The sequence below is a fragment of the Periophthalmus magnuspinnatus genome, chromosome 4, assembly GCF_009829125.3.
Source record: "Periophthalmus magnuspinnatus isolate fPerMag1 chromosome 4, fPerMag1.2.pri, whole genome shotgun sequence".
In the NCBI taxonomy this organism is placed as follows: Eukaryota; Metazoa; Chordata; class Actinopteri; order Gobiiformes; family Gobiidae; genus Periophthalmus; species Periophthalmus magnuspinnatus.
In genome coordinates this window covers 5,853,210-5,877,754 of record NC_047129.1, presented here as the reverse complement: position 1 = coordinate 5,877,754, position 24,545 = coordinate 5,853,210, and the positions used below count along the sequence as shown (strand labels likewise).

At 39.5% G+C, this 24,545-nt stretch overlaps 4 protein-coding genes across 7 annotated transcripts in view; 1 reads left to right on the top strand and 3 right to left on the bottom strand.

Moving 5' to 3' along the window:
• The window catches only part of cc2d2a (coiled-coil and C2 domain containing 2A), a 38,837-nt gene extending 38,463 nt beyond the window's left edge, over window positions 1-374 (bottom strand). Inside the window, exon 1 of the mRNA XM_055221170.1 lies at window positions 88-374. Coding sequence (XP_055077145.1) covers window positions 88-104 — 17 coding nt within the window. The 5' untranslated portion in view covers window positions 105-374. The remainder of the gene's footprint in view (window positions 1-87) is intronic.
• Window positions 375-1,069: 695 nt separating this feature from the next.
• On the top strand, window positions 1,070-4,159 carry LOC117370068 (complement C1q tumor necrosis factor-related protein 7). Its single transcript, XM_033965425.2, has 3 exons — window positions 1,070-1,234; window positions 2,363-2,602; window positions 2,736-4,159. Exons 2-3 carry the CDS (start codon window positions 2,371-2,373, stop codon window positions 3,362-3,364), a joined length of 861 nt encoding a protein of 286 aa, XP_033821316.1. The 5' UTR covers window positions 1,070-1,234; window positions 2,363-2,370; the 3' UTR covers window positions 3,365-4,159.
• LOC129456192 (uncharacterized) lies at window positions 3,973-5,815 on the bottom strand. The gene is made up of 3 exons (XM_055221341.1): window positions 5,585-5,815; window positions 4,995-5,198; window positions 3,973-4,713 (listed from the first exon to the last, which is right to left on the bottom strand). The coding sequence occupies exons 1-3, from the start codon at window positions 5,813-5,815 to the stop codon at window positions 3,973-3,975; spliced, it is 1,176 nt and encodes a 391-aa protein (XP_055077316.1).
• A 924-nt stretch (window positions 5,816-6,739) lies between these two features.
• Window positions 6,740-24,212, bottom strand: cpeb2 (cytoplasmic polyadenylation element binding protein 2). 4 transcript variants are annotated; one of them, XM_033964837.2, is made up of 11 exons: window positions 22,952-24,212; window positions 20,512-20,784; window positions 17,283-17,373; window positions 14,360-14,410; window positions 13,297-13,320; window positions 12,681-12,842; window positions 12,519-12,608; window positions 11,782-11,900; window positions 10,869-10,983; window positions 10,570-10,751; window positions 6,740-9,887 (listed from the first exon to the last, which is right to left on the bottom strand). In XM_033964837.2, the coding sequence occupies exons 1-11, from the start codon at window positions 23,789-23,791 to the stop codon at window positions 9,660-9,662; spliced, it is 2,175 nt and encodes a 724-aa protein (XP_033820728.1). In that variant the 5' UTR covers window positions 23,792-24,212; the 3' UTR covers window positions 6,740-9,659. The 4 variants fall into 4 exon arrangements, with proteins under 4 accessions (XP_033820728.1, XP_033820729.1, XP_033820730.1 ...); XM_033964838.2 differs by lacking the exon at window positions 13,297-13,320; XM_033964839.2 differs by lacking the exon at window positions 14,360-14,410.
• Window positions 24,213-24,545: the final 333 nt, after the last annotated feature.

Genomic DNA, 24,545 nt, shown 5'->3' with positions numbered 1-24,545 from the left:
TCATGTCATGTTCACAATTACTGGCTTGATATCCGTGTTACTACTGCATATATTTAAGTAAAAACTAAAAGGAATGGAAAAACTTACCTCGGAGGAGACGCCATAGCGCGAGATACGAGTGTCCTATCTATAAACAGTGCAGCATCAGACTTAGCTTAGCATCTTGGCACATTATGGACTTTAATAAGATCTCAAATGTGCTGCTACCTTTTTGCCTTAGTTTATCACATGTTTTTTGGCTAAATGACTAAAGGAGACTTGTATTTCCACATACTGCAAAGAGGCGCCGTTATCGCTGCCTAGTAACGAGATAAACTACCGTGAAACCTACTTTATTGATAAATCTAACATTGAATGTGCTGCTTCTATGTCATTGGTTCAGATCGCTGTCAATCAAAATAAAGACCGCCCATTCCGGATGTTCAAGGATAGGCTTTTTGTTAGGATAAGCCATGGAAAAAAAGGACAGGCCGTGGATCTTTCATGATAGGCTAAATGGAATGGAATAGTTCCGATGAAAAACACCTTGTCTAATTGCAGCCCAACGTCTCTACATGTTTTGAGACTTTTATAGACACGAAAGGAAATACACGTGTGTCCCAGCCTCTTTTTATTTGATTTTTTTTCTCTCATTACCTTATCAAAAATATAGATCTACTAAAGTCAAGTATTACTGATTTTAGTACAGACAGATTTTTTTCCCCAAACTCTTTCTTTCTATATACTATACACATTCGATTGCAGGCCATATGCCCTCCAGCTAGTAAACTGGGCTATAGCTGGGTCATGTTCAGACAACCTAACATTCTTATCACATTTGAACGTGAAAGTCTACCATTTTTTTTATTTAGGTTTTCTTTAGATTCAATATGCAGCCTATTTTGTGTGTGTGTGTGTTTTGTTTTGCTAATGTGAGAAAAAGACAGAAGGCCTACAACAAAAGAAAGCGACTTGTTTCTGCCTGTAACTTATGACATCACGTGCAACATTCCATAGCCTGCTATCTTTGTTGACAGTTTGCCTTGGGAACGTCATGGTAAAGTGGAGGGAGTGGGTTCAATTTTCAAGGAAAAGTCACAGATGGAGATCTGTTTTCTGTGACCTTGTATAACCAGAAAAATGTGGACATTGATAATACCACTAATAAGTTCAGCGCTAATCAAGAATTTATCAGGATCCCACTTCTAACACTGAGCGACTGACTCTTTGTCAATGGACAGCTGACAACTTTGAGGTAAGATTTAGAAGTATTAGAATTCATTCATATTCTTTTACTCGTGTGAAGCATAGTTTTGCATGAAAGGTGGCTGAGTGCGTCTAGAAAGGATGAAATCACACACACACACACACACACACCCACACACACACACACACACACCCCTACACACCCCCACACATATATATATGTGTATGGGGGGGTGTGTGTGGGGGTGTGTGGGGGTGGGTGTGTGTGTGTGTGTGTGTGTGATGACCATCATCTAGGCTATCCTATGTATATATACATACATATATACATGTACATATATCATGTTGTTGGTTGTCGTGTATCCTGTCTTGATTCTCATTTTGTCCCTCAGTGCAGTCTAGTAGTCTGGTTATGTCAGAACTTGGGAATGTGGCAATATTCAATTCCTTGGAGTATGAGGATGCACATGGTTGTATAAGAAATATCTTTTGAATTGTTAGGAATTCTTTCATGTCAAATGTCATGTCCTCTAAATTTCATATTGCTGCTGAGCTGAACTCTTGTTCTGGGCAGAACCAGCAAGTGATCAGTTTAGTACTTTTTTACATTGGAGTCTACTGTTTTCACTGTTATTGACAGTGGTGGAATAAGTTTTTGATTTTGTTAGTCAAGTAAAAGTGCAGATACAAGGGCAAAAAATACTCAAGTTAAAGTATCCCATGAAAAAAGAAGTAAAACCATTAAAGTACCCATTAAAGTACCCGTTAAAGTACCCGTTAAAATGTACTCAGAGTAGAGTAGAGTAGTAAGTAAATGTATTTCACACAGATTTTGAGATGAAGTGAAGTTTCAACTGTAGTGATTTTGATATAGATTGGTGCTGAATTTTTCCTAGCTGTTTTTATTTGTATATTTTTGTATACTCAAATTATCAATGTGTTAAAAAATAAACCCCTCAGCCTCTTCAATAGATCTCAAACTGTTCTCAAATGTAGTGAAATAAAAGTAAAAGATAGTCACTTTAACATATACTTAAATAAAGTACAGACACGGAAAATGTGTACTTAAGTACAGTACTTTGCTACGTGTACTGTGTTACATTCCACATCTGCTCACTGGCAATATGGGGTTGTTATATTGAATTAGAGTCTCTCTGTAACAGTCTCATCTCCACAGATTTGAGCATGTGGATGCTGGTGGCAGTGGCCTGTCTGTGTCACTGTGTCTCTGCACACCTGTCAGAGACAAGACTGAAGAAAGCTCCTGATCTGGTCTACAGCAGTGTCCCAGGATCCCCAGGTCTGCCAGGGAAAGCTTGCCCCAGCGGACCACCTGGGGCACAGGGATGTGTGGGAATCCCAGGTCGGGACGGAAGGGACGGCAGGAAGGGAGAGAAAGGAGAAAAAGGAGAGACAGGTAGAGTGTTTACCAATGAAATGGAAGGTAAACAGGGTGGACATCTAGGCATCTTTCTATTCCATCCCTCTGAATAAATGACATACCTGTCGCCAGGAAAATCCCCCTTTTTCACCAGATGTTTGTATTTCAGGGTTGAAGGGCAGAGTTGGTGCCCCTGGTAAGACGGGAGAGCGTGGAGATCCTGGTCCTCCAGGTAAACAGGGTCCTGTGGGGGACAAAGGGGATGTGGGGCTCCCTGGTGGTCCAGGACAGGATGGACAGAAGGGCGACAAGGGCAAAAAAGGGAACCGCGGGATAGGAGGTGTTTGCAAATGTGGAAGCCTGCTTCCAAAATCTGCCTTTTCTGTGGGCATTACCAGTAGTCACCCCACAGAAAAAGTGCCAATCAAATTTGACAAGATCCTATTTGATGAAGGTAGGCATTACAATCCGGAAACAGGGAAATTCATATGTGCCTATCCCGGGATCTACTACTTCTCCTATGACATCACACTGGCCAACAAGCACCTTGCCATAGCACTGGTGCACAATGGACAATATCGGATCAAGACATTTGATGCAAACACAGGGAACCATGATGTGGCCTCAGGATCCACAGCAATATATCTGAACCCGGAGGACGAAGTGTGGCTGGAGATCTTCTACTCAGACCAGAATGGGTTGTACACTGATGCTGGGCAGGCCGACAGCCTGTTCTCTGGGTTCCTCTTGTATGTGGACACAAACTACTTTGATACACTGGCAGAGGATTATGTGTAGTAAAGGCTAATAAAAAGAATGGTGTTGTTTTAGTAACTACTCTTTATTATACTGGGCACCCATCAAAGATACTGACCAATATCCATCCATCCATCCATTTTCTTCCGCTTATCCGGAGCCAGGTCGCGGGGGCAGCAGTCTAAGCAGGGACTCCCAAACTTCCCTCACCCCAGACACGTCCTCCAGCTCCTCCGGTGGGATCCCAAGGCGTTCCCAGGACAGCCGAGAGGGCCCTGGACCTGTTTGCCATGGGTGACTCTACCAGGGGCATGAAGCCCCCAACAACATAGCTCCCAGGATCATTCGGGCACTCAAACCCCTCCACCACGTTAAGGTGGTGGTTCAGGGAGGGGTACTGACCAATAGTCGGTAACGCTGACCAATAGTTATGCAAAAAATAAAATAAAAAATACTTGTATTGTTGAGGAAGTTGGAGTGAGATTTTTTTTTTTAAATTAAGTTAATTTATTAGAAAGTTTCAAATTAATCTGTAATCTGGGGGAGATACATTCTAATATTCATGGTAATATAATAGTCTTGTCTTAAATCATTAGGACACTACTGCACTACTACTTAACATCAACGGGGGATGTTATCATACCTCATGTCTAAGTTTGTGACAGTGGTTTCACTTGAGGGCCTGGAACAAACTGGTCAACAGAAAACGTAAACAGCGACGGCTCTGTTCTAATGGGCTTTAGCTTCCCTGGAGGAGTTTGTGGAGGAGGCTGTGGAGGAGCTGAGATCTGGTTGAGCTCTGCAGACTGAGAGAGTGTCACACCTTTAGCCAAAGTCATTGCCTCCAGTCTGATAGGTCCAGAAGAAATCACTGCTCCATGTTTTGGTCTGACGTCAACTTCACATCTTGGAGGCTTTAGTGTCCATTCAGGTTCCATGTGTTTTGGTTGTGGTATGTTTTGTCTTGATTTCCTGGATTTGGCATTTGAATCTACAATCTCATATTTAGGGAAAATGCAGTGGTCAGGGAGGCTTGCAGGATCCAGCCTTTCTATGGCTTTATGTTTGGTTAACAGATTTGATGGCACTGACTTATTACTAACAGTGGACATCCTAATTTCAACTTCACTGTTTTCAGTCTTCGAGGTGTGTTTCCTTGCAAAATGAGACAATGGGGGTAGAAATTTACTCGGTTTGGCACGCATTGGTACATGGTTATTTTTCTTTTCAATTTTTGATTGGGTAAAAGTATTGTGCAATTTGTTATTTGTGACAACAGCAGGGTTAGAGCAGGTCTTTGACGGTAGCTTTAGAGAAACTTTAGGCTGGGGCAGTTCGCTAGATTTTGGGAGTACTTTTAGCTCTACCTCCTTCTGGACAATATCTTCATCCTGTTTAAAAAGATTAAAACAATTTAAATGGAAGTATTTTGAGTTTTAAGTAATAAAAAGTATCCTTGCCTTCAACAACATGCTTGTAAAAAATAAAGGTAATAAAAAATCTATAACAAAGTTGCACAACCATATAATTAGTTTTTTGGTTCAAATATTCATAATCAGGCACGTCTGAGTGCGGATGAAGTTATACTCATTGGATAAATAATTTTCTTATTATCTGTCAAATGAAACACCATAACATTATTCCAGTGCAGGATTTATGGCTGTGGCTATACCTTTGGTGAGATGGGTTGCTGTGGAGTAGAGGGGCTCACTAGTGGCACACAGCCCTGAGCCCAGGCATCTGGTTCAGCTGGAGGAGGCTCAGAGTCCTCAGGCAGAACCTCCTCAGGTCCATCTCCACCATCTCTGCACAGGAAATGCTGCTCTACTATCTGAACCAGGCACTTCTTTATCCAGGTTGCTGTATATGGGCAAAGCTGAATGACAAAAACAAATGGCCATAATCTTAGCAGTAGCTCACTAGGTTGAGTGTTCACCCCCAGGCCCCACTCCCACCAGTGAATAGTTTTTTAGTGTCTGTGAGCAAGGCAATTGACACACCTTGCCGCTAGTTTCTTGGTACACTGTAGTATAAATTTGTGTGTGAATGGATGGATGGAAAAGAGAGGATTTAAAATGTATATCAACAACGCAAAAACAATTAGTTTCATGATTCATCTGCATTTTGGTCCAGACATATTCCCAACCAATTAAATTTTGTTTCCGAAATTCGTTTCTTATCCCTCAACTAATTTTACACCCAGAATCAATCAAAGACTATAAAACATTAGCAGGCAGTGCTGTATGTGAAATGTATGTGAACCACAGAGGGCATTTCATTTACCTGTTGTCTGATTTCTACCCTGAAACACCCGTCCATGACCTTCTTGAGTAATATCTCCATGTGTTCAGCCACTGCCTCCTCTGCCTCCTCGTATGCCGACATGTCTACCCATTGTGTCTGAGTCAAACGGACTGGGAGCAGCTCCTCTGGCTCTATGTCCTGTGTCTGAGGCCCTGCCACTGACGTCCGGGATGCAGCAGATCGGGGCATCCTGACCACCGACTAAAGTGACCAAGTGCCCCTTCTGACAATATCTGTAAACAATGACAACTTTTAGTTTTGCTAGTAAGCACAAATTAATTTAACTTCACTCAGTTTCACAAGAAGCCCTCACGCCGCGTGTTATAAATGACTCTTCATTGTAGACGGGGTGAAATCTGGTAGTTAGCCTAATCTGTGGATTTGTTAGGATGGAAGTCTGACTTTTTACTCTGAAAGTATAAAGATTTTCTCTGTAGCAAAGACACGCTTTCTATCTGAAATGTTTTCGTATTTTTTTTGTTTAATAATGTAAAGTTACCAGATGAAAAGCCCGCTCGTTGAGCCTGGCCTCATTAAACGTGACATAAATATGCAGTTTTGTCTAAATGTGTCCCTATTTTCTTACCTGCAGTTGTTAGGCTCGTTGTTTTAAAAAGCCCTTTCCCCGAGAAAACAATAAAATTAATATATATATGTATACATTTTTTTAATGGCCTCAGCGCCGATTATACACATTAAATTCTAGCTAGCCTTAAAATGAGCGTTAGCTGCACATGTTTACGGCACGTTGCCTAGCAGCAAGTGGCGTAGTGACGTAGGTTTTTTAATAGTTTTGTCGGGGGATAATACATATTTTACATGAATAAGAACGAGCTATGTATTTAAATCAAAGTTGGTACACATTATTTAGGACCATAGACTGAGCACAGTTGTTTAGGACGTGGGAGTGCTATTGTTTGCGGTGACCTCTAGAGGGCGCTAGAGATGTTGATCATTGAACAGCTCCTTTACCGCATTGTCATGTTTTGCCGAGGGTTTCTTAAAGACCTCAATATTCATATAACCTGCTATTTCTGATTATTTGGAAGCTCATTTTATTCGGGATAAAAATAATTATATTTGGGCTATAATAACAGCAAACAGCAGTAATAGTTCCAAACAAAATGGGTCTTTATTTAGGAAGTGAAAGAAACAAAAGGTCGCAATCAACACCCCATTTAAATACAAAACCAAAATAAAAATAAACAGAAATCGTTTTGCATATCAAATAACCATTCAGTAATAATTACAATCCAAGCAAACCAAACACATTTGAGTCTATACACAAACTTAGATTTAAAAATGTGTAAATTTGACAGTAAAATTACAAATATTTAGCTTCAAAAAAATAAATTCAAATAATATATTAGCAATTAGCTTCTTAAAATTACATATTGTGTATTTTCACATAAAAGTACAAAATAATACCAATGACATTTAGAATGAAAAATAATTCCAAGTATCTACTACCATTAAATTAAAAATAGTGGGAAAAACAAGATGAAAAGAAACTAGTAATATGCATGAAAAAGTCTCTCCTTTTGTTAGCAAAACACTATCCAAAATAACTACAATCATTTACATCAGTACAAAGATATCTGGATTTAAAAATAGTTGCAATGAAAAAACAGGGGTTTATTTTTCTGACAGTAAAAAATGACACTGTGGATCAGAAATCTGCAAAATATGCAATGAAAAAAATAAAATCTGCATTATATAAAGGTTTACACGGTAGATCTTACTTTTATACAAACATTAGAAACAGTATTGCACGTCACAACACAGATTCGAGGTTAGTCAGCCTTTCAAAATGTGTTATTATTCAAGTTTCAGAGCATCTACGAGGACAGGGGATCTCAAGTTTCACCCAAGAACAAAATTAAACCTTCATATGTTTGCCTCCTTCAAATTAAAACAATACAAAAGTCGATGCTGCTCCTAATGACATGATTCTTTGTCTTTCCATGTAACATAATTGGGGAAAAGGGGGTAAATAAATTGTATAATATATAAATAGAAAAATACAATCAAAATCAAGTCATTTGTCTACAAAAATAGTGAAATAAATATGATTTTCTTTACAAAAACAAAGACACATACAGAACAAAGTAACAGTGTTTTAACATAGAAAATCGCACAAAAACAGCACAAGTCAAGTGTTACAGGTGACGATATATTGTGAGAACTAAAGCCCCAAAAAGTCAAAATTACAACTTGACTCCCACGGCCCTCAACATCAAAACAACATTAGAATATATTATAGAAAATATTTAACTCCGGTTTACACAACATATATTAGAATAACTTAAGACCACTGCTTCACTACATCCTAAACGTATGCAAAAATAAAACTTTATAAATGATCTGTAATTATAAATAGGCGGTTTTGTCATTTTTTTGAGGGGAGAATCACATTAGGGCAAAAGTAATAGGCATGGGGGGTATATAGAAAAGTAGTGCATAATATAAAAAGTTTCAAATAGGGGAGTCAGTGACAGGTTAAGTAGTCCACACAAGACATGAAATTAAATTATCGCCGTTAAATAAATCTCCAATAGGTCTCATTTTAGTTTTGTAACAGCACACACCTGAACACTGAAAAAGACAAAATCACATCGACATAAAAGTGACACAGCTACAGTACCGAAATGGACCGACAAAAAATGCCGATCCTCACGTAAAGATTGTCCCATAAGAGTAATCCAAAATTCAAGCAAGCCAGCAGACCTTTTCATTAAGGATATTCCAGTAAAAGACATTGCCAAGGTGACCTATGACCTCCGCAAGTCATTCTCTGTGCTATTTTGGTCTGTCGTGGCGTTGCTAACTCATATATCAGCTTTGGAAACATACATTATTCAGCAGTTAAAGGCAGAAAAGATGTTTGAATTCTTCTTTCGTTACTTAACTAGAGCCTCAGTCGACATAAAGCACACACAGTACGGGGACAACACGAAACACGGACCACTGGACACCACTCTGCTTCTCAAAAGGATATTTTTGCCATACTGGCCACCGTATCAAAAAAGATGGTGTCCACTAAATCTACAGTAGAACCAATATCACTTTTTGAATTGTTTAGTATGTAAATAACAGATAAACATCGACACATGCAAGTTTAAATAGTGTTTCATTATTTATGTCTGTAATGTTTTTTCCTCTAAACATCCGTATTAGATGTTCATGCTACTTACTAAATCATTAAATATCTTAAATTATCGCCACATTTTTACACCTATCTTTGCTGTGTTTTGTCAAAGTCACATGTATCCTGCATGCTTTTGTGTAGCTAAGCCTATAGAAAAAACATGCACTTTTCATGGCATTGGGGGCCATAAGTGGTTGAGTGCATACTGCATTGTAATTGATGTGATTCTCGTTACTAATAGCGTTAAATATAGTCCCTATACTAATATTTATGTATACATAGCAGCAAAGCTTTAAAGAGCTTGTTAAATTTTCACTGTAGTAAATATAGTTAGCAGAAATCAGAATTGGGATTTTGAGGTCTCACACTACTGTTTTCATGAATTTTGAGTCTATGGCAAGAAACAACTGTATTTTTTTACTTCCTATGTTGTTGCTACCTTTGGTCATGACCTAGACATAAAAGAATTGAGGTTTTTCCCATTAACAAATGTGCACTTAACGCACTGTTGTCGGGTGGCTATAGCAGCAGACAGACAGACAGACGAGCTGCCCCCATGCAAAAAACATTCCCATATCTACTTTGAAATCTCACATACAAAAATAATGGTAATAAAAAAACCTACAAAAATCAATCTCTTCTTTTGTCATTTTAAATCTCCGTTTAGAAAAGATGAACGTACCACAAAAAGGTTGTTATCAGCCTGAGATGTGAAGGGGAGATTTGGTGAAAAACATAGGCTTGTGGTGTTTGGCTGCTACAAAAGATATAGATATATATGTCTCGAATATACTGTTTAGTGCTACATACAGGATTATACTGACAGGAAAGCAGGAGAGGCAGAGAGACCATTGGCTCCCTAGCTGTCATTGTGGTGGATTCTTTCTAGTTCCAGCGAAAGTGGATTTGCCGGGGTCGGTCGGCGCCCTCTTTGACCAGGGGCTTGTGGAACTCTCTGCCGGCCCGTGAGTGGATGTTGGCCCAGCAGAACTCGCAGTAGTACTGAAGACAGGTGACGTTAGCACAGAAGAAGGGAGCGAACTTCCCCCCACAACGAGCACCCTGACACTCATCGCATAGCTGGTCATCCAGAACATAGGGCTTCACCTCCACCTGAAAAACACCACTGAATTTATTACAAAATTATACAAAATATAAATGTCAAACGTGGTATTGGTAATGTATGTACCCTTTCAATAGTTTTTTCCTTTCTTTTTTTCAATTTATTTGACTTGACTGTCCATGGTAAGTGCAAAATGGGATAAAGAGTAGACATTCAGTCTTGGTTTTAGGATGCATTAAGTCACAGTTGTGCTAGTTTGGCTGTGGTTTCAGCCCTATTTAGCCCTGATGTCTACTTGGTTTGGCCCTGTTATAGCCCTGATCTAGTCTAGGTTTAGCTCCAGGTGTTTGTGCAAGTGCGAATGCTCCCAGCAGAGACCGAATCGCATTTTTTATTACAGATCGTCTATTTACCTGATACAATGTTCAAATTGTATTTTCTTCACATTTCCACTTTCTGCTGCTGCTAGCTGTATGGCTGTTTTTCCTAATTTCTAAACATTGATTCAAACATAAATGCTTACACTTATAAACAGGAACACTGGAGAATTTTCCATTGTGTCTTGTTCAGTGATGTTGGTAATGATAACAATAGCTTACAGAAAATTCTATACTCCTGCACAAAATAAAAAGACACCAGTGTAACAGCAACTGAGTCCACACACACACACACCCCCCCCCACACACACACACACACCCACACCCCAACACACACACATACACACACACGTACCCTCTTGTCAATGTCTCCGTGCTGCAGCTGGACAAATCTGGCGCTGATAGCTGCAATGTAGCTCTGCTGGTTGGAGAAGGCCACTCGTCCCGCCCCTTTGGGATATTTGAGCTCTGGGTCTGTGTCTATCCCGGCATAACACACCCCTCCATACAGGCGGTCCATGATCATCGCCAGCTCAACTATACACAAGGTACACACATTTCGTATGTGGACAACAAATACAGATAAAGCAGGCACAAAAAACTAATGACCAAAACTGAAAGAGTATAGTAGTATTTTGTAAATATTGTGCTTACTGGCTCTGAGGGGGCGGGGCACTCCCCCCACAAAGATGGTCTTGCGGGGATCCAGAGGCTGAGACCCGTCCATCACAAAATCACTGTCGCTCAGGTTCCAAGGGCGGATCTGAACCTTCAATATGAGCATAAAGCAACTTTTAAAAAAAAATTTCTGAATTAAACCCAAGATTTATTAAATTCTTAATTAGTAATTATACCGGTGATAAAATAACTATTTGTCTTTCATAACAAGTCAACTTAAGCTAGCTATTACTGATGTTTTTTTTAAGTGCTAATAAACAAAATGAGTTCCCTGGGCTGTAATATCGTCATCAGCAGCGGTGAGCATTTTGGCTCATTTCCACAGCGCACAAAACATTCACTTGATTATATTTGAAGAGTTCATTTACAAAAATAGACCATGTGTCCTAGCAGTATTTTCCATAGCCAAACTGAATTTATGCAAGAAAAGAAAGATCCTTCATTGAGCAAATTTACTCAGCTGTAGAAGATGGTAACAAAAACAACATAGTTTTTGCGAATGAACTTCTAATTTTCTCCAGAATGTCGGACTAGACACATTTGTTTTTACAGATACACTCAAAAATACAAAAGAAAAGTTGGGTCAGAGTAAGGACTTAGGCTTAAGTTGTTACTAAGCCTGGATCATTCTTAAACTATTTACTGCGCATTTTAAACAACTAACAATATGAATGAAGTCTTTGTTTATGCTTTATTAAGGTTACTTAAAAGTGTAATTATTGTAGAATGTTACTGAATACTTTTTTATAGATAGATGATTTGAATAATCCTTTAACATATGATTTAAGATACAGTCCAATATGAGTATTGAAATAACTGAAGAAATCATTTAAATGCTAGTAGTGAGTGTTTTATAAATGATGTGATAGTGAGAGTGGAAGATACTCACAGGCTTGTCTTTGATGGTGGGGCTGGACACACACAGGTAAAGCTTCCCATCCTCCTCCATACAGGCCTCGATGAGGGCCTGCACAGAGCTCTCCTCCTGGAACAGTAGGAAGGCATATCCTGGAGACACAAACACGATCAAACAACATATGGCCACAACACATGCTCACGTAGCACAGCTGCTGGGAGGAAAACAGATAACTAGGGCTGAACAATCAACTCAATTTCAATGCATTTAACAAATCAACAACAAACAAGTTGCAATTATGTTAGTTTTTATTTTAGCATATGAAAAACTGGCCATAGACTTCTACAAGAATGACCCTGTCTACCAGAAGTAAAACTCCAGGACATGTTAAAAATGTCCATTCTAAGTATAAATTCTGACTTTTGATACCTAGTAGAATTTTTTTTTAAATTATTATTATTTTAGCTAAAATATTCAACTCTAATCGCAAAATGTAATGACCATGATTTAAATAAAACATGTTCGAATAATATAGGATTGTAAAATGTGATTATCAAACAAATTAAAGTAAAAAGAAAAAAAAATAGGAATCTTGTTTTAAATTATGCTAAATCCTAGCTTAATTATGATTCTGTAATCATTCATAAACAAACAAGATAGATCATGAGATATGAAACAACATTAATAAAATAATATAGAAAAAACACAGATTTGATGTGGCATTATATTGTGTGATTTTGATGTTACAAAATTATAAATTTATAATGTACCTTTAGGTGGAAAGTAGGACTTGCTTTCTGCTTTATGCGGCCAATCAACCACTAGGTGGCCAAAGCGGCGGAAACTGGATGTTATCTCATCTGAATACATACAAATAAATAATAGGAAATAAGAAACAGAACATTTAAATTGTCATGAAAAAATTCCCAAACCTTCATCTATATCAGGGGGCAGACCTCCCACAAACACTTTTCTGGAGAAGCGCTCGATGCGTTCCCCGTTCTGGTGTGGGTAACAGTTGAGTCCCGGGACGCCCTGGTTCACATGGCCATCGTCAAGGAGATTGTCATCGATGGGGAACAGAGACGAGCGACCTGATGAAAAAAAACAATTTCATTTAGAGACCAAGAGCTAATAAAATACAGGCACATAAAGCAGAAGCAATCAAACGCATTTCCACTCAGTCCAATCACCATCTGTCGTCTAGGTAACAACACCCTGGTACAATATTCATTTCAACTTAACAATGTAAAATAATAATTTTCCATTGTTTTGACTCTGGAAACTGGAGAAATGGAAAAGCAGGCCGTGCGTCACAAAGCAGTTATTGAAATAAGCCGTTAAGCTCATGGGCCAATGCTGAGACCTTGTAGGCACTATGAATACTGCAATTTCTAGTTTTGGTCCTATCATTTTTAACTTTGTTGATAATAAATGCTGGTTTACTCATTTGAATTATCGACCATATCCTGACTTGAGGCCTCAGTTTGGTGCCCGTTGAAGCTGTAAGCATGCCACAGTAAAGGCCACAAAATGTTTCAAATTTACCTCGACGTCTCCCATAGCCTCTAGCTGCATGTAGAGAAGTAAGAGCACATTTCAGCTGGATATACATTTGAACAATATAATCCTTTATTTCCCATTAAATCAGTGTACGTGTATTTAATATAGTTAGTGGTAATGTGTACCAAATCAGTTTCTGTCTCAATGGGAAAATCACCAAAAACAGTTTCATAGTAATTTCCAAATGTGTTCTGACCTAGATTTATGACTGTCCCATTGAGACAGTTATAAAACACTATTATTGTTGAGGCAGAGTATACCAGCTGTGTCAATTTTGTGAAGGGAAAAACTTAGATTGATATAAAATTAACAGTTATGCCTCTAGGTTATTCATAAGGTAATGACTTTATGAATAAACATTTAGAGCTTCATCAACTGACAAAGACTATTTTATTTAAAGTTGTCAATAATATACAGATAATTTGCCTTCTTAAAAAAGCCATTTCATATTCCAATTTACTATTCGTTCAACTCATTATTCAACATAAACATGCTACAAATAGTTTTTTAAAGGGCCCATATCACGCTATGTTCTGATCTACGTTATAATGTTGTTATATGCTCATCAAAAACAGACCTGGAGTTTTGTTTTGTTTCATTCACACATGTTTAACCCTGCATATTTAGGTAGGAAGCGCTCCACTGTGTTTTTAAACTCTGTACACCTTCACTAGAAGCATTTGGACTTTGGATTTCAGCCCTGGAATTGCTAATCTCTGCTGAACCAAAAGGTAAAAGGTAGTAGAAAGAAAACACAACTCCAGTATATTTTTAATGAGGTAACCACATTCTAACATGGATTAAAGCTCACAACAGTCAATTTGGTGAAATTTGACATACAGCAATTCCAAGTACTTCCTTTACAATTTACTAGACACCATTTTAAATCTAGTGAAGAACTTCTCACTGCAATACTATAGTACTACTAACGTTCGAGTGTATGATCTGATCTGACTCGGGAGCGTATAGTGTAAATGTATTGGGCCCTCACAGTTGAGTGGGATGCAGTGCACACGGGGGGACACAGACTCTACTAAATCATAATTACCATTGAGCATGAGAAGGCCCTCTGCCCCGGGGTAAGGGCATCCTACACGGCCTGATGTGACACGCACCCAACACACACACAAACACATACACATTCACAAGAGGAGGGACATAGACAGAGCAGATGGAGAGGACAGGGTCAGACAGCAGCATCACAACAAGAAAAACACAAACTACAATGGCTGTCTTTGAACACACCACGGCGGATTGGTCACAGGGCTGGCACGAGGAAGAAAAGAGCTATTTATCCACAAACACAACTGGATGATCAGGCTGGACAAGGTCAAATATGCAGCTGAAATATGCACTCACAAGACTGTATTACAGGACATTTTAGCGAGCTGTCATGTTTGTAATGAGATTAAAAATCTAGTTATGTAATTTGATGAGAAAACAACTTGTATAACTAAAAATAAACTAATATAACTAATCATTTTTGCATTTTTATTCCAATCAAGGTTCACAATGCAACTTTTATGGTGAAGGTTCTAACACCTGCTTGTCTTTATGGAGATGTTATTGCTTTGTCTTAAATGTTCCACAGTATCGCATTAAAATTATCCATCATCTAGCCGATCAGGCCAAGTTACAGGTCAGATCTGTGAAGAGCTGACCCTGCTCATAGCACGAATGCATGTTTAGCGTGATTGTTTTTCACACTTAAAACAACTGAATGACAGACACATTTAGTGCCATTGTACGGAATACACCCAGCAAAGCGATCTCCATGGAGACGAGCAGGTGGCTGACCCTTTGCCATTAAAATTGCACCTATTATGAAAAATGTGAAAGGATGACATAAGGTTTCCAATATAACTACTTTCAGTTTCTGATTTTTCGTCTCTTTATTGTTTGATCTAAACCCAAAATAGAGGTCTACAATTAATCCCAACTGCTGAATGAAAATTTTCTAATATTCTCATTCATCTCACTGGAATGCGCTAATTGCTAACATGTAATCCTGCCTGCTCACCTCTTTCAGCTGTCGTACTAGTCCATCCACTCTTTCATGTTGCACCCTGCCTGTGTTTTGCTAGCTGCAGTTAGCTCTATAACTGCCCAGCGGCCTCCTCTCCTCGCTTTCCTCCCTCCTCTCCTCTCTCCCCTCTCCTCTCTGGGCTGTCATACGCAGTGTCTCGAAGCACCATTGCATCTAAATTTAGCCTGGATGGCCCGCTCCTGCTCTGCACACTGGGCCATGTCCTCTCCATCTGCTCATACTGCTGAGGAGAACAAAAAACTCAGCCCATTAGATCTATTTGTCCTACTATTACAGGACAACGACTGCGGCTGGGTAATTAATCCACGTAATTAATAAGGTCCAACATGCTGAGGTCATTTACTCTGTCAGTTACTGTGGTTTTTAAAGGATAAAACAATGTTACGTGTTCTAATACTAAAGACGTCATAACACACAATACAGGAGAAATACGTATGAATACGTTTATAATATGTATGATAGGGCAGCACAATATATTGAAATCATATTATAATCACAGTTTATCGCAATTATCAAATCGCAAAGACTGCAATTGTTTAAGTAATAGAATGTGATGTAAGCAATTTTATAAAAAACAAAAACTGCTAACCTTGTAGTTTAGACCTCTATCAGAATTTTCTGTATTAACCTGTCAGTTCTCTCAAATGTTAAAATTGTTTAAAATGTGCACTCTGAACAGGATCCTACTTATTTTGCAAATATAATCGCAATATTAATACTTAAAAATTGCAATTTGCTTTTTTTATATAGTCATGCACTGGTAATTTATTATCATATCATGTTATTTACACTAGATATTTAATAGGTATAGGTATAGATGATGATATTGATTATAAGTAGATATTAATAGTTCAGTTTCATTAACTTTTTTCATTTTTAGCATCTAGCAATCATCTTTGAGTGTCATGGAAAGCTTTATACAAGTATTATGTACTATTATCTTAAACCAATTTATTAAAAAAATTTGTGTATAAAAGACAAATATTCTCATACTCTCTCGATATGTGCGGTAACTGTAACTATGGCACTGTTCTTCCTTAAATTGACTGCAGAGTGTATTTGTTATTGGTGGGTGGTTTAGTGGAGCTAAACTGTGAGCTGTAAACCAGTCTCATTTAGAGCAGGTTATTTGACACTGCTGCTCTAATGTCCAGCAGCTGAGCCTCAGAGGCCAGTGTCGGGCTACACTCTCTGCTACTGCCAATCTACCTCTACAGCTGCAAAACAACATCTCTATATCACTCCATGTACCAGGTTTTCTCTGCCTTTTTACCATGTCAGGATGAATTACAGTATCTTTAGAAACACAAAAGTAACTCAACCAATTTAATTCAAGGAGAATCTGCAGAAAGTCAAATTGATAAAAGAATAGAAGAAAAGTGGGTTTATTGTAACATTGAATTATTTTTATTATTATTATTATTATTATTAGGATTTAAAATATATAGTAGTGAGGATATTAACATTGAGCCAACTTCTAGCATGTAGCATTTAATACAATACTTCTACTCTTATTGGTAACTATTACCACTTCCCGTACCACTGTTACTACTGCAAATATTTCTACTCCTGCAACTATTATTACTACTGCTGCAGCTATTACTATCACTACGTCAACTGATTACTACTACTATCACTGCAGCTCAATAGTTATGGCAACTACCACTACAAATTATATTATTTCCAACTCTTACAACTACTACTACTACTACTACTACTACTGCTGCTCCTGCTACTACTACTACTAGTATTGCACGTCAATTAAAGACATCCCATGACAGTATAGTTTTCAGCTGAAGTGGAAAATGAGCACACAGCCCTGTATCTTTGCATTGGTCTAGTGCACACACTCTGCCTGCCCAGAGTAAACCCGATCCGTCCATTTGACCCGGTAGGGCAGAGAGAAAGGGAAAGGCAACTCTACCTTTCATAGGATCCTGTTCTGCGCGCATGATGTCGATGAGAGAGCTCTCCAGGGAGTGCATGTTCAGACTGTCGTACATCCGAGAGCGGTCCTGGAAACACAAGTGTCAACAAATTATGAAGAGATTATCTTACTGCAAATCACAGTAATAGAAATCACCTCAGTTATAACAGCCCAGCAACAGACAAGTTTATTCGATAGTCTGACCTTCTCGACAATTTCCACCAAAATGAAGATCAACCAAACATCTGTTCTGTGCAAAAATCTTTCATGTATTTTTTCTGCTTTGTGTTGGTTCAGAGAAGGTTGATTCAGCAAAACTGTATAATGCAGGTCCAACGATGTTCTTCCTCACCTTATTTCCTAATAATTAAATATGTTCAATTTATAATTTATAATTTTTTTTACGTTTCTACTCTAAATTAATTTGAGAATTAATGGTTGTGTGTTACTGTAACTGTATCATAGAGACCTGGTATAGTTCTGGTTTAGTTCTAGTTCAGCCTTGATTTCAGCCTAGTTTTATTCTATAGTTTAGACCCGGTTTAGTCTTGGTTTAGTCTCGGTTTAGTCGTGGTTCAGATCTGGTTTAGTCCTGATTTAGACCTGCTTTAGTCCTCCTTTACACCTGGTTTACACCTGGTTTAGTCCTGGTTTAGTTCTGGTTTAGACCTGGCCTAGATCTGGTTTAGTCCTAGTTTAGTTCTATTTCAGTCCTGATTTCAACCTTGTTTTATTGTTTAGTTTTGCCCTAGTTTAGACCTGGTTTAGTCCTAGTTTAGACCGGGTTTTGTAGAGGCAAAGGTCAATTTATTTAATTCAAGAATGTCTCTGTGTCAGTCCATTGTCCCGAGTGTATAGTTCATGGATTAAGCACTAATGCCATTCCTGTTCAAAAATAGGAAAAGATGTTGAATGTATCAATGGAAGTCATTTTAACACTTAAATCTGATTATCTTTTTGTAGCTACTTAAGTAGACTCCACTCTGATAAGATCACATTTTGGTCACGCATGTGTAAGCCCTTTATATTATCGTGTAGTAATTAAGTCCTTGGCTTTAAATGCCTGAGGATTTTAAGTCTAACTACCTCACGTTTGGATTAACATTCTTTCTGTGTTTTTCCCATTAGGGGTTATGTGAAGGTATGTTCTTGGACTTTGTTCCCAGAGAGAAAAGTAACACTGACCTGGAGAGGCATGTACTCAGACATAAATAATGTACAAGAGTTATTAAGAAGTAGACATTTTGTTTTTTGAAATAGTCACAAATAACACATAATAGTTTTGTATGACCATTGTATTAATTTATTTTATAATTCCTAATCCAGCCTCAAAAAGTTATTTGGACTATTGTATTGCTCATGACTCATGCTTGCTGTTGCTACCATCACATTTAACATCAAAAAGGCTGGGGAGTTGTCTAAATCTATAAAGTATAACATTTGAATATTGTATGTGCATCTGGATAATATTTCAGTCCCTCTCTCTCTAATGTGTCATTGAAACATAAAACAGAGAGGAAGGAAGGAAAAGACTTGGAATCTGAAAAATCCTGGATTCAAAACTGTTTATGGAAATGAACAATCCTGTGTGCCAGGGCTGCTTCCTGGAATAGGAAGTACTGTGTTTCTTGGCACTGATATTGATAATAATTTGAGCTCAAAGCAACTTCGTCATACGATTATCGTCCCTTCAGTGAGCCATTTTTGATTTAGTTGAAAAGGCTAATAAAATCCATATCTGTAATTTGTTTCAAAGGAGGAAATTCTCACATGATGTAAAGAATTTTATTGAGCTATTAGTTCATGAATGAATGAAGGTGAAGGGGTTTTTGTGTTTACTGCTCATCAGACGTTATGAAAAATTATACTTTTGATTGAACGTAGATGAAACTCAAATTGTTTTTAGTCTGACTACTTTAAAACAAAACACTAAGGCTATAAATCCCAAAGGGGACTTGTAATAATATTTAGATAACAGTGTTCTCTGCCTGCCTGAAGTTTAAACCTCTACAAACATGATTCTGGTATTAGTTAAAACAACACTGTGTAACTTTCCGGATGTAGCACATCACTTGATAATTCCATGGAAATAGAGCATTCAAACAATACTTAGAATCATTCTCCATGGAGTTTTATGCCATACTGTGGAAAATTATAGCCTTGGCTTTGTGGAGATGCAAGCTCACTCACAGTAATGACACATGTTTTTCAGTAAAAAAAAAAAAAAAACAGAAAATGAAAAAGTTATTGAATTAATTATACTTGATTTTTCTGATAAAAAGTTACATACAAATCAAACCTCAATCCCTACTACTAAACACATACTAACACATGTGTCACCTTATGTGAACTTAGCAGCTTTAGCATTTTCATTCTTTTCTTGCAGAGACATCCCGTGCCAACTCGTCTACCTGAAGCACACCTCTATAAATAACCCCCTCACCCTGCCTCCACTATCTCACACCATCAAACCTGCAGAGTGCGTCAGTTAGGACCCCTCCCATGTTATTGAAATGCAAAATGTACCAATACTACTTCAATGGAAGGGCTTGACGTCAAACAAATAGCCCCAAAATCCCTCCCCCTGGACTTTCGTCTTCTTCTGACACTGATGCTGTGATGTCCCAAAACAAAGACATCACAGCATCACATCACAGCTGCTGCTCTGTTGTGTCTGGTGTGAAAGTTGTATTGAGCTTCTGCTACAACAAAGGAATACCTCCAATGTGCATTTGTATGCGTAGAGTGTTATTAACTAATCAGTATGTTGTAGCGTAGATGCTTTGAAGAAACTCCACGTACATGGTGCTGCTTGAACATGTTATGAAAGTGCTAAAACAATTACTACTACTACTCTAAATACTACGACTACTTATAACGATATGTTTTGTGCATCAGTATATCTTGTTACAAATGAAAAAAGTTACTCAGTAAGCTAAACTAAGCATATATTATTAGCCTACATTATATTAGAATGATGAAAAATCAGGACAGGCAAAAGAGCAATTTACATTTTAAAACAAAATGTCCAATCTTTTGAATGGTGAAGTCCTCAAAATGTAAAAAAAATATATATAGAGAGAGAGGCTGTTAGCTATTTGCCAACAATGCTCAATTTGTTGTCATTAATAATTTACTCATTAAATAAGCCTAAAATAGATGGACACAAACCTACCATTCTTACTCACTAAACCAATCCAGTCCTTATGTACTTTAATAAACTCACCTGGAGGGGCAGGAGGGTGTTGCTGTTGCTATCTGTGCGAAACATGTTCTCTTCGATCCACGACTTGGGTCCCAGAGGTCCGGCGGAGCGTGGGAACTTGGGAGGCGCGATGACGTTACTGGAGAAGGGCTTTTTGAGTGGAGAGAGGTGACTGATGGACCCAGGTATACCTAGACCACTCCCCCCTCGACGGTGGTCTCTGCCCCAGGACATCCCCCCAGAGCCCCAGCCGTTCCCCTGGTGACTGCTCCATGGAGAGGGCTTCACCATAGGCTACACAGGGGACAAATAAAACACAGAGGTGGGGCTGGTCAGAGTCATCATGAAACCTTTGAGTTTTACACTAAATGCAAAGACTGGACTAACATCATAACTGGAATAAAACATACACAGTTCAGCCAAGCTCAAATAAATACCTATTAACACCTAACCTGTAAAAGTGTTATTTGTTTTTAATGTGTCTTTTGTCTTTTGAATGCAATTAAACTGAAAAAGATATGATAAAAATAAAGGATATAAAGTGATAACTGTGCATCTTTGCATGCAGTGTTAAAGTTCAGTCACATTTGTGCAATGACTGAACTTCAGCAAAGACATGTACAGGCACTTTGTTGAACAATGATAGATTACAAAAATATTATCTCTTTATCCATATCAGAAGAAAGTATTCCTTTGGTCATTATCGCTCACACCTCACCAGAACATAAGATAAATTGAAAGATATATGAAAACCACTACAAGTGGTTCTCAAACCACAGCTTGGGAAGCACTGTGCTAGTATAACGAGGAGCGATAAGAAGCTTTAGGGCTTTAAGTCTAATACCAGGCATCTCGTGCACTGCTAGTGTAAGTTACACTGCACTCAGCCGGCACCTGCTCCCTGCACTCATGCTCACATCATCTCACTAAATACAGCTTCTCCATTTGGTTAAAATCATGTTTGGTGGACAACTGGGACCAGTCAAATTTGTCTGAAGTTTTCCACACAAGCTTATCAATGGTCAGTGTTTGTCACAGTCAAACAAATGTAATCTGGAACAGTTACATGACTGAATGAAGTACAAATATGAGGAGTTGCTTCATAAGTACGGCTGAGATGGTGTCCAGAAGACTGGAGGGAGGAGCACAGCAGCACTGAGCACTAAACTAATGCCACATTACTCATAGGCTTTGTGTATATATATATATATATATATATATATATATATATATATATATATATATATATATATATATGACCAGTACATATGTTGAATCTCAATGTGAAAAAAGAACTGTGATATTATAATTATACTGTTATTGAGAACAATGTTGAACATAATCATATTTTGCTAATATTTGGTATTGTTAATAACCATATTTTAATACATGCAATATGATTTAACAATATTTAACCTTATATAAATAATAAACTAGATAAACTAAAATGTTGAATTTTGTAAAAATAATTTTTAGATTGTATTTATTCATTGTGATTCTGGAAAGTACTTGTATGTGGCTCTAACCAGAATCAGAGGTTAAGGGTCAACGATGCATGAGATGTAAAAGCTGCAGGCTCAGAGGGCTCCACGCCCTGTTTGCAAATCACATGAGGAAACCCACCGCTCTCAAGCACCATCTCATTCAGTGTGTCTTTACACCATGACTGTCTTTACACCAGCCCATTACCACAAATATCCCCTCAGCATCAGCACTGTAATGTCCCACAACGTCACTGGACCAGTGAAGGCACCATCAAACCATCAGTGTCTTTGTATTGAACCAGCCACAATCATGTGACCACTTCCCACTGCCTGCTTCCAGGAAAGAACAGCAGCAGTATTCAGAGATGGACAGATTTACCCATCCTTTTATGAGCTCTGAGAGAGATTTATTGTCTAAACAGATGACAGGACAACATTCTGGAGAAATGTCGAATATTTTGCATTGAAATCAGGAAGTGAACACTGACATTGGGCGTCTAGAGACGGAGGACTCTGATCAGTAGGCTATGAATGCACTTGCAAGCAAAGTGTTGCTTCTGTAACTTATTTTAGGCATATTTTATACATTAGTGGGGTTACAGCATGATCAGTAGGCTATTATGGTTAACTCTGGACAATCAGCGTAACAATTAACAATGCTTACCTGGAGCACTAGTAACATAGTTTGGAGCAAATGAAGGACGGGGCACATTTAGTCACTGAACATGTCAGAACATGCTCTTATAATCATTGGACATTGTTTAGACTCAACAGTCATTTGCCTATAGCCCAGAGAACGCCCAGGCCGGTGTCACAAGATGTTGCTTAGCCTCCAGTAGCAGCTATAATGATTATGCATAAAATCCTGATTTGACCTCTCCCCGAGGCAGAGTGGTGGTCATGATGGAGAAGATACAGCCGGAAGTGGAGGAGGTAATGGCGGCCATATGTGTGACCTGCGTGTGCCATGCGCTCACCTGATGCTGGTTGTAGTTGTTTCTCTGCTGGAGGAAGGCGCCCTGCTGCGGGTGCATCTGAGGGCTGACCGGGGACCTGCGGCTCTGGGGCGGTGGGGGCACGTTCATCTGCGGGGAGAAAGGACCACTGAAGCCCTGCACGTTAATCCCGGGACACGGATTAGCTGATACCGGCGAGAAACTCTGGAAGAAGGCCGGGTTTATGGAGGAGGGGATGCCGGGGTAGAAGCTGTTGGAGTCTGAATCTGTGTTGGGCATCTGGTTCATGGTGTGGACGGGGTTGATGGGTGCGGGCGGGGGAGAGGAGCTGGTTTGGACCGACCACGGGGTACCGAAACCAGGAAGGGAAGGTGAGGTGGACCCCCCGCTGGCGCTCTGCATCTCTTGGGTGGGGTTTGGGAAAGCGGCGCTGAGACCCCCGGATAACATGCTCGCGGTGCTGCTGCCATTGCCGTTGTGGTGGGCGATGGGGGAGTCCATTTGGATCGTTTTTACGGAAGAGGGCGATGGCGACGCAGCATCAGTTTGAGCCTCTTCCAGGGAAGAGTCAGCGCAGAGCCGGGTTTCGGTCTTCTCCAGCGGGGGGCTCAGACCAGGCTGCAGATGGATTTTATGACTGTGCTGAAGGTCACTGATAGACAGCGTCGTGTAAAAAGGCTCGCTGAAAGTAGTCCTTTGGTTCAGGAGGTTGTACACGGACGTGAACGCGCACAGCTGAGTGTCGGGGCTGTGGCGATGGTCCGGTCGTTTCTCGGTGGGTTTAGTACCACTGCCGCTGTCCTTGTCGTCGTTGGACGGGGGTGAGTGTGTGCTGGTCACCCCCACAGGCTCATCCTGCATGTTTCGGTGATGCGCAGCAGCTGACACAGACAGCGGGGGCGCAGCTGAAGGGCGAACCGGGACAGAGCGTCGACGGTTCCTCCGTTTCCGCTCTGGTCGATATAAACGCTATGTTAGTCAGTGAATGTATTTCGACAAGCGTTTGAAGACCTCTTTGACAGTGCTCGCCTTTGAATAGTCAGTAGACAGAGAGGAGGGGGTCTGGGCTAGGCTAACACACGGCTCGTTCCTGTCGTCGTGTAGGCTTTGCGGGGTGATTTTTTACGCGTGTCTATCTAAAGTCCTAGTGGATCGGGCCTGGTAGCAGCCTATAGCCTAGCTCCTGAGTTCCATCGGTGTCCGGTCCGGCCGTGCTACCCCCTCCTCTGTCACCTCCCGGCTGCGCTGCTGCGGCACTGGATTAAAGCTCCACGACGCCGCCTACGTCATGACCGCATCACGCTTCGGTGCGCGCGCCTCCAGCTCGAGCTGCATAGAGGACCGCATTGTTTACGTCATGTTTTCATTATTCATAAAGTGCAGAAGGCCCCCGCCCTCTCCAGGACCTGGTTCACACTGGCACCGGTCTACCTACAGAACACCACTTTATTCACACTGTTATTCTGTGTGCTTCCTGGTTAGGGCACTATGGCAACACTGTGCTTATACCAGACGTTTTAGCTTTTATAATTGCTTACCCTAAACCTCATTTCAACCCAGAGAGATTCAGATTAATTTGAATAGGAATAGAAACAGGAATATATCCATCTGGAGT

Bases quoted from the DNA above. Each gene is read 5' to 3' on its own strand.
- LOC129456192 (XM_055221341.1), bottom strand. From the start codon at position 5,815: ATGCCCCGATCTGCTGCATCCCGGACGTCAGTGGCAGGGCCTCAGACA. The intron at 5,199-5,584 runs GTTCACATACAT...TTTGTCATTCAG, and splicing joins TAAATGAAATGCCCTCTGTG to CTTTGCCCATATACAGCAAC. The intron at 4,714-4,994 runs GTATAGCCACAG...CTTTTTAAACAG, and splicing joins AGCAACCCATCTCACCAAAG to GATGAAGATATTGTCCAGAA.
- cpeb2 (XM_033964837.2), bottom strand. From the start codon at position 23,791: ATGCAGGATGAGCCTGTGGGGGTGACCAGCACACACTCACCCCCGTCC. The intron at 14,411-17,282 runs GTAGAGTTGCCT...GTGTCACATCAG, and splicing joins AGAACAGGATCCTATGAAAG to GCCGTGTAGGATGCCCTTAC. The intron at 12,843-13,296 runs GTAAATTTGAAA...TTTTTTCATCAG, and splicing joins AGGCTATGGGAGACGTCGAG to GTCGCTCGTCTCTGTTCCCC.
- LOC117370068 (XM_033965425.2), top strand. From the start codon at position 2,371: ATGTGGATGCTGGTGGCAGTGGCCTGTCTGTGTCACTGTGTCTCTGCA. The intron at 2,603-2,735 runs GTAGAGTGTTTA...TTTGTATTTCAG, and splicing joins AGGAGAAAAAGGAGAGACAG to GGTTGAAGGGCAGAGTTGGT.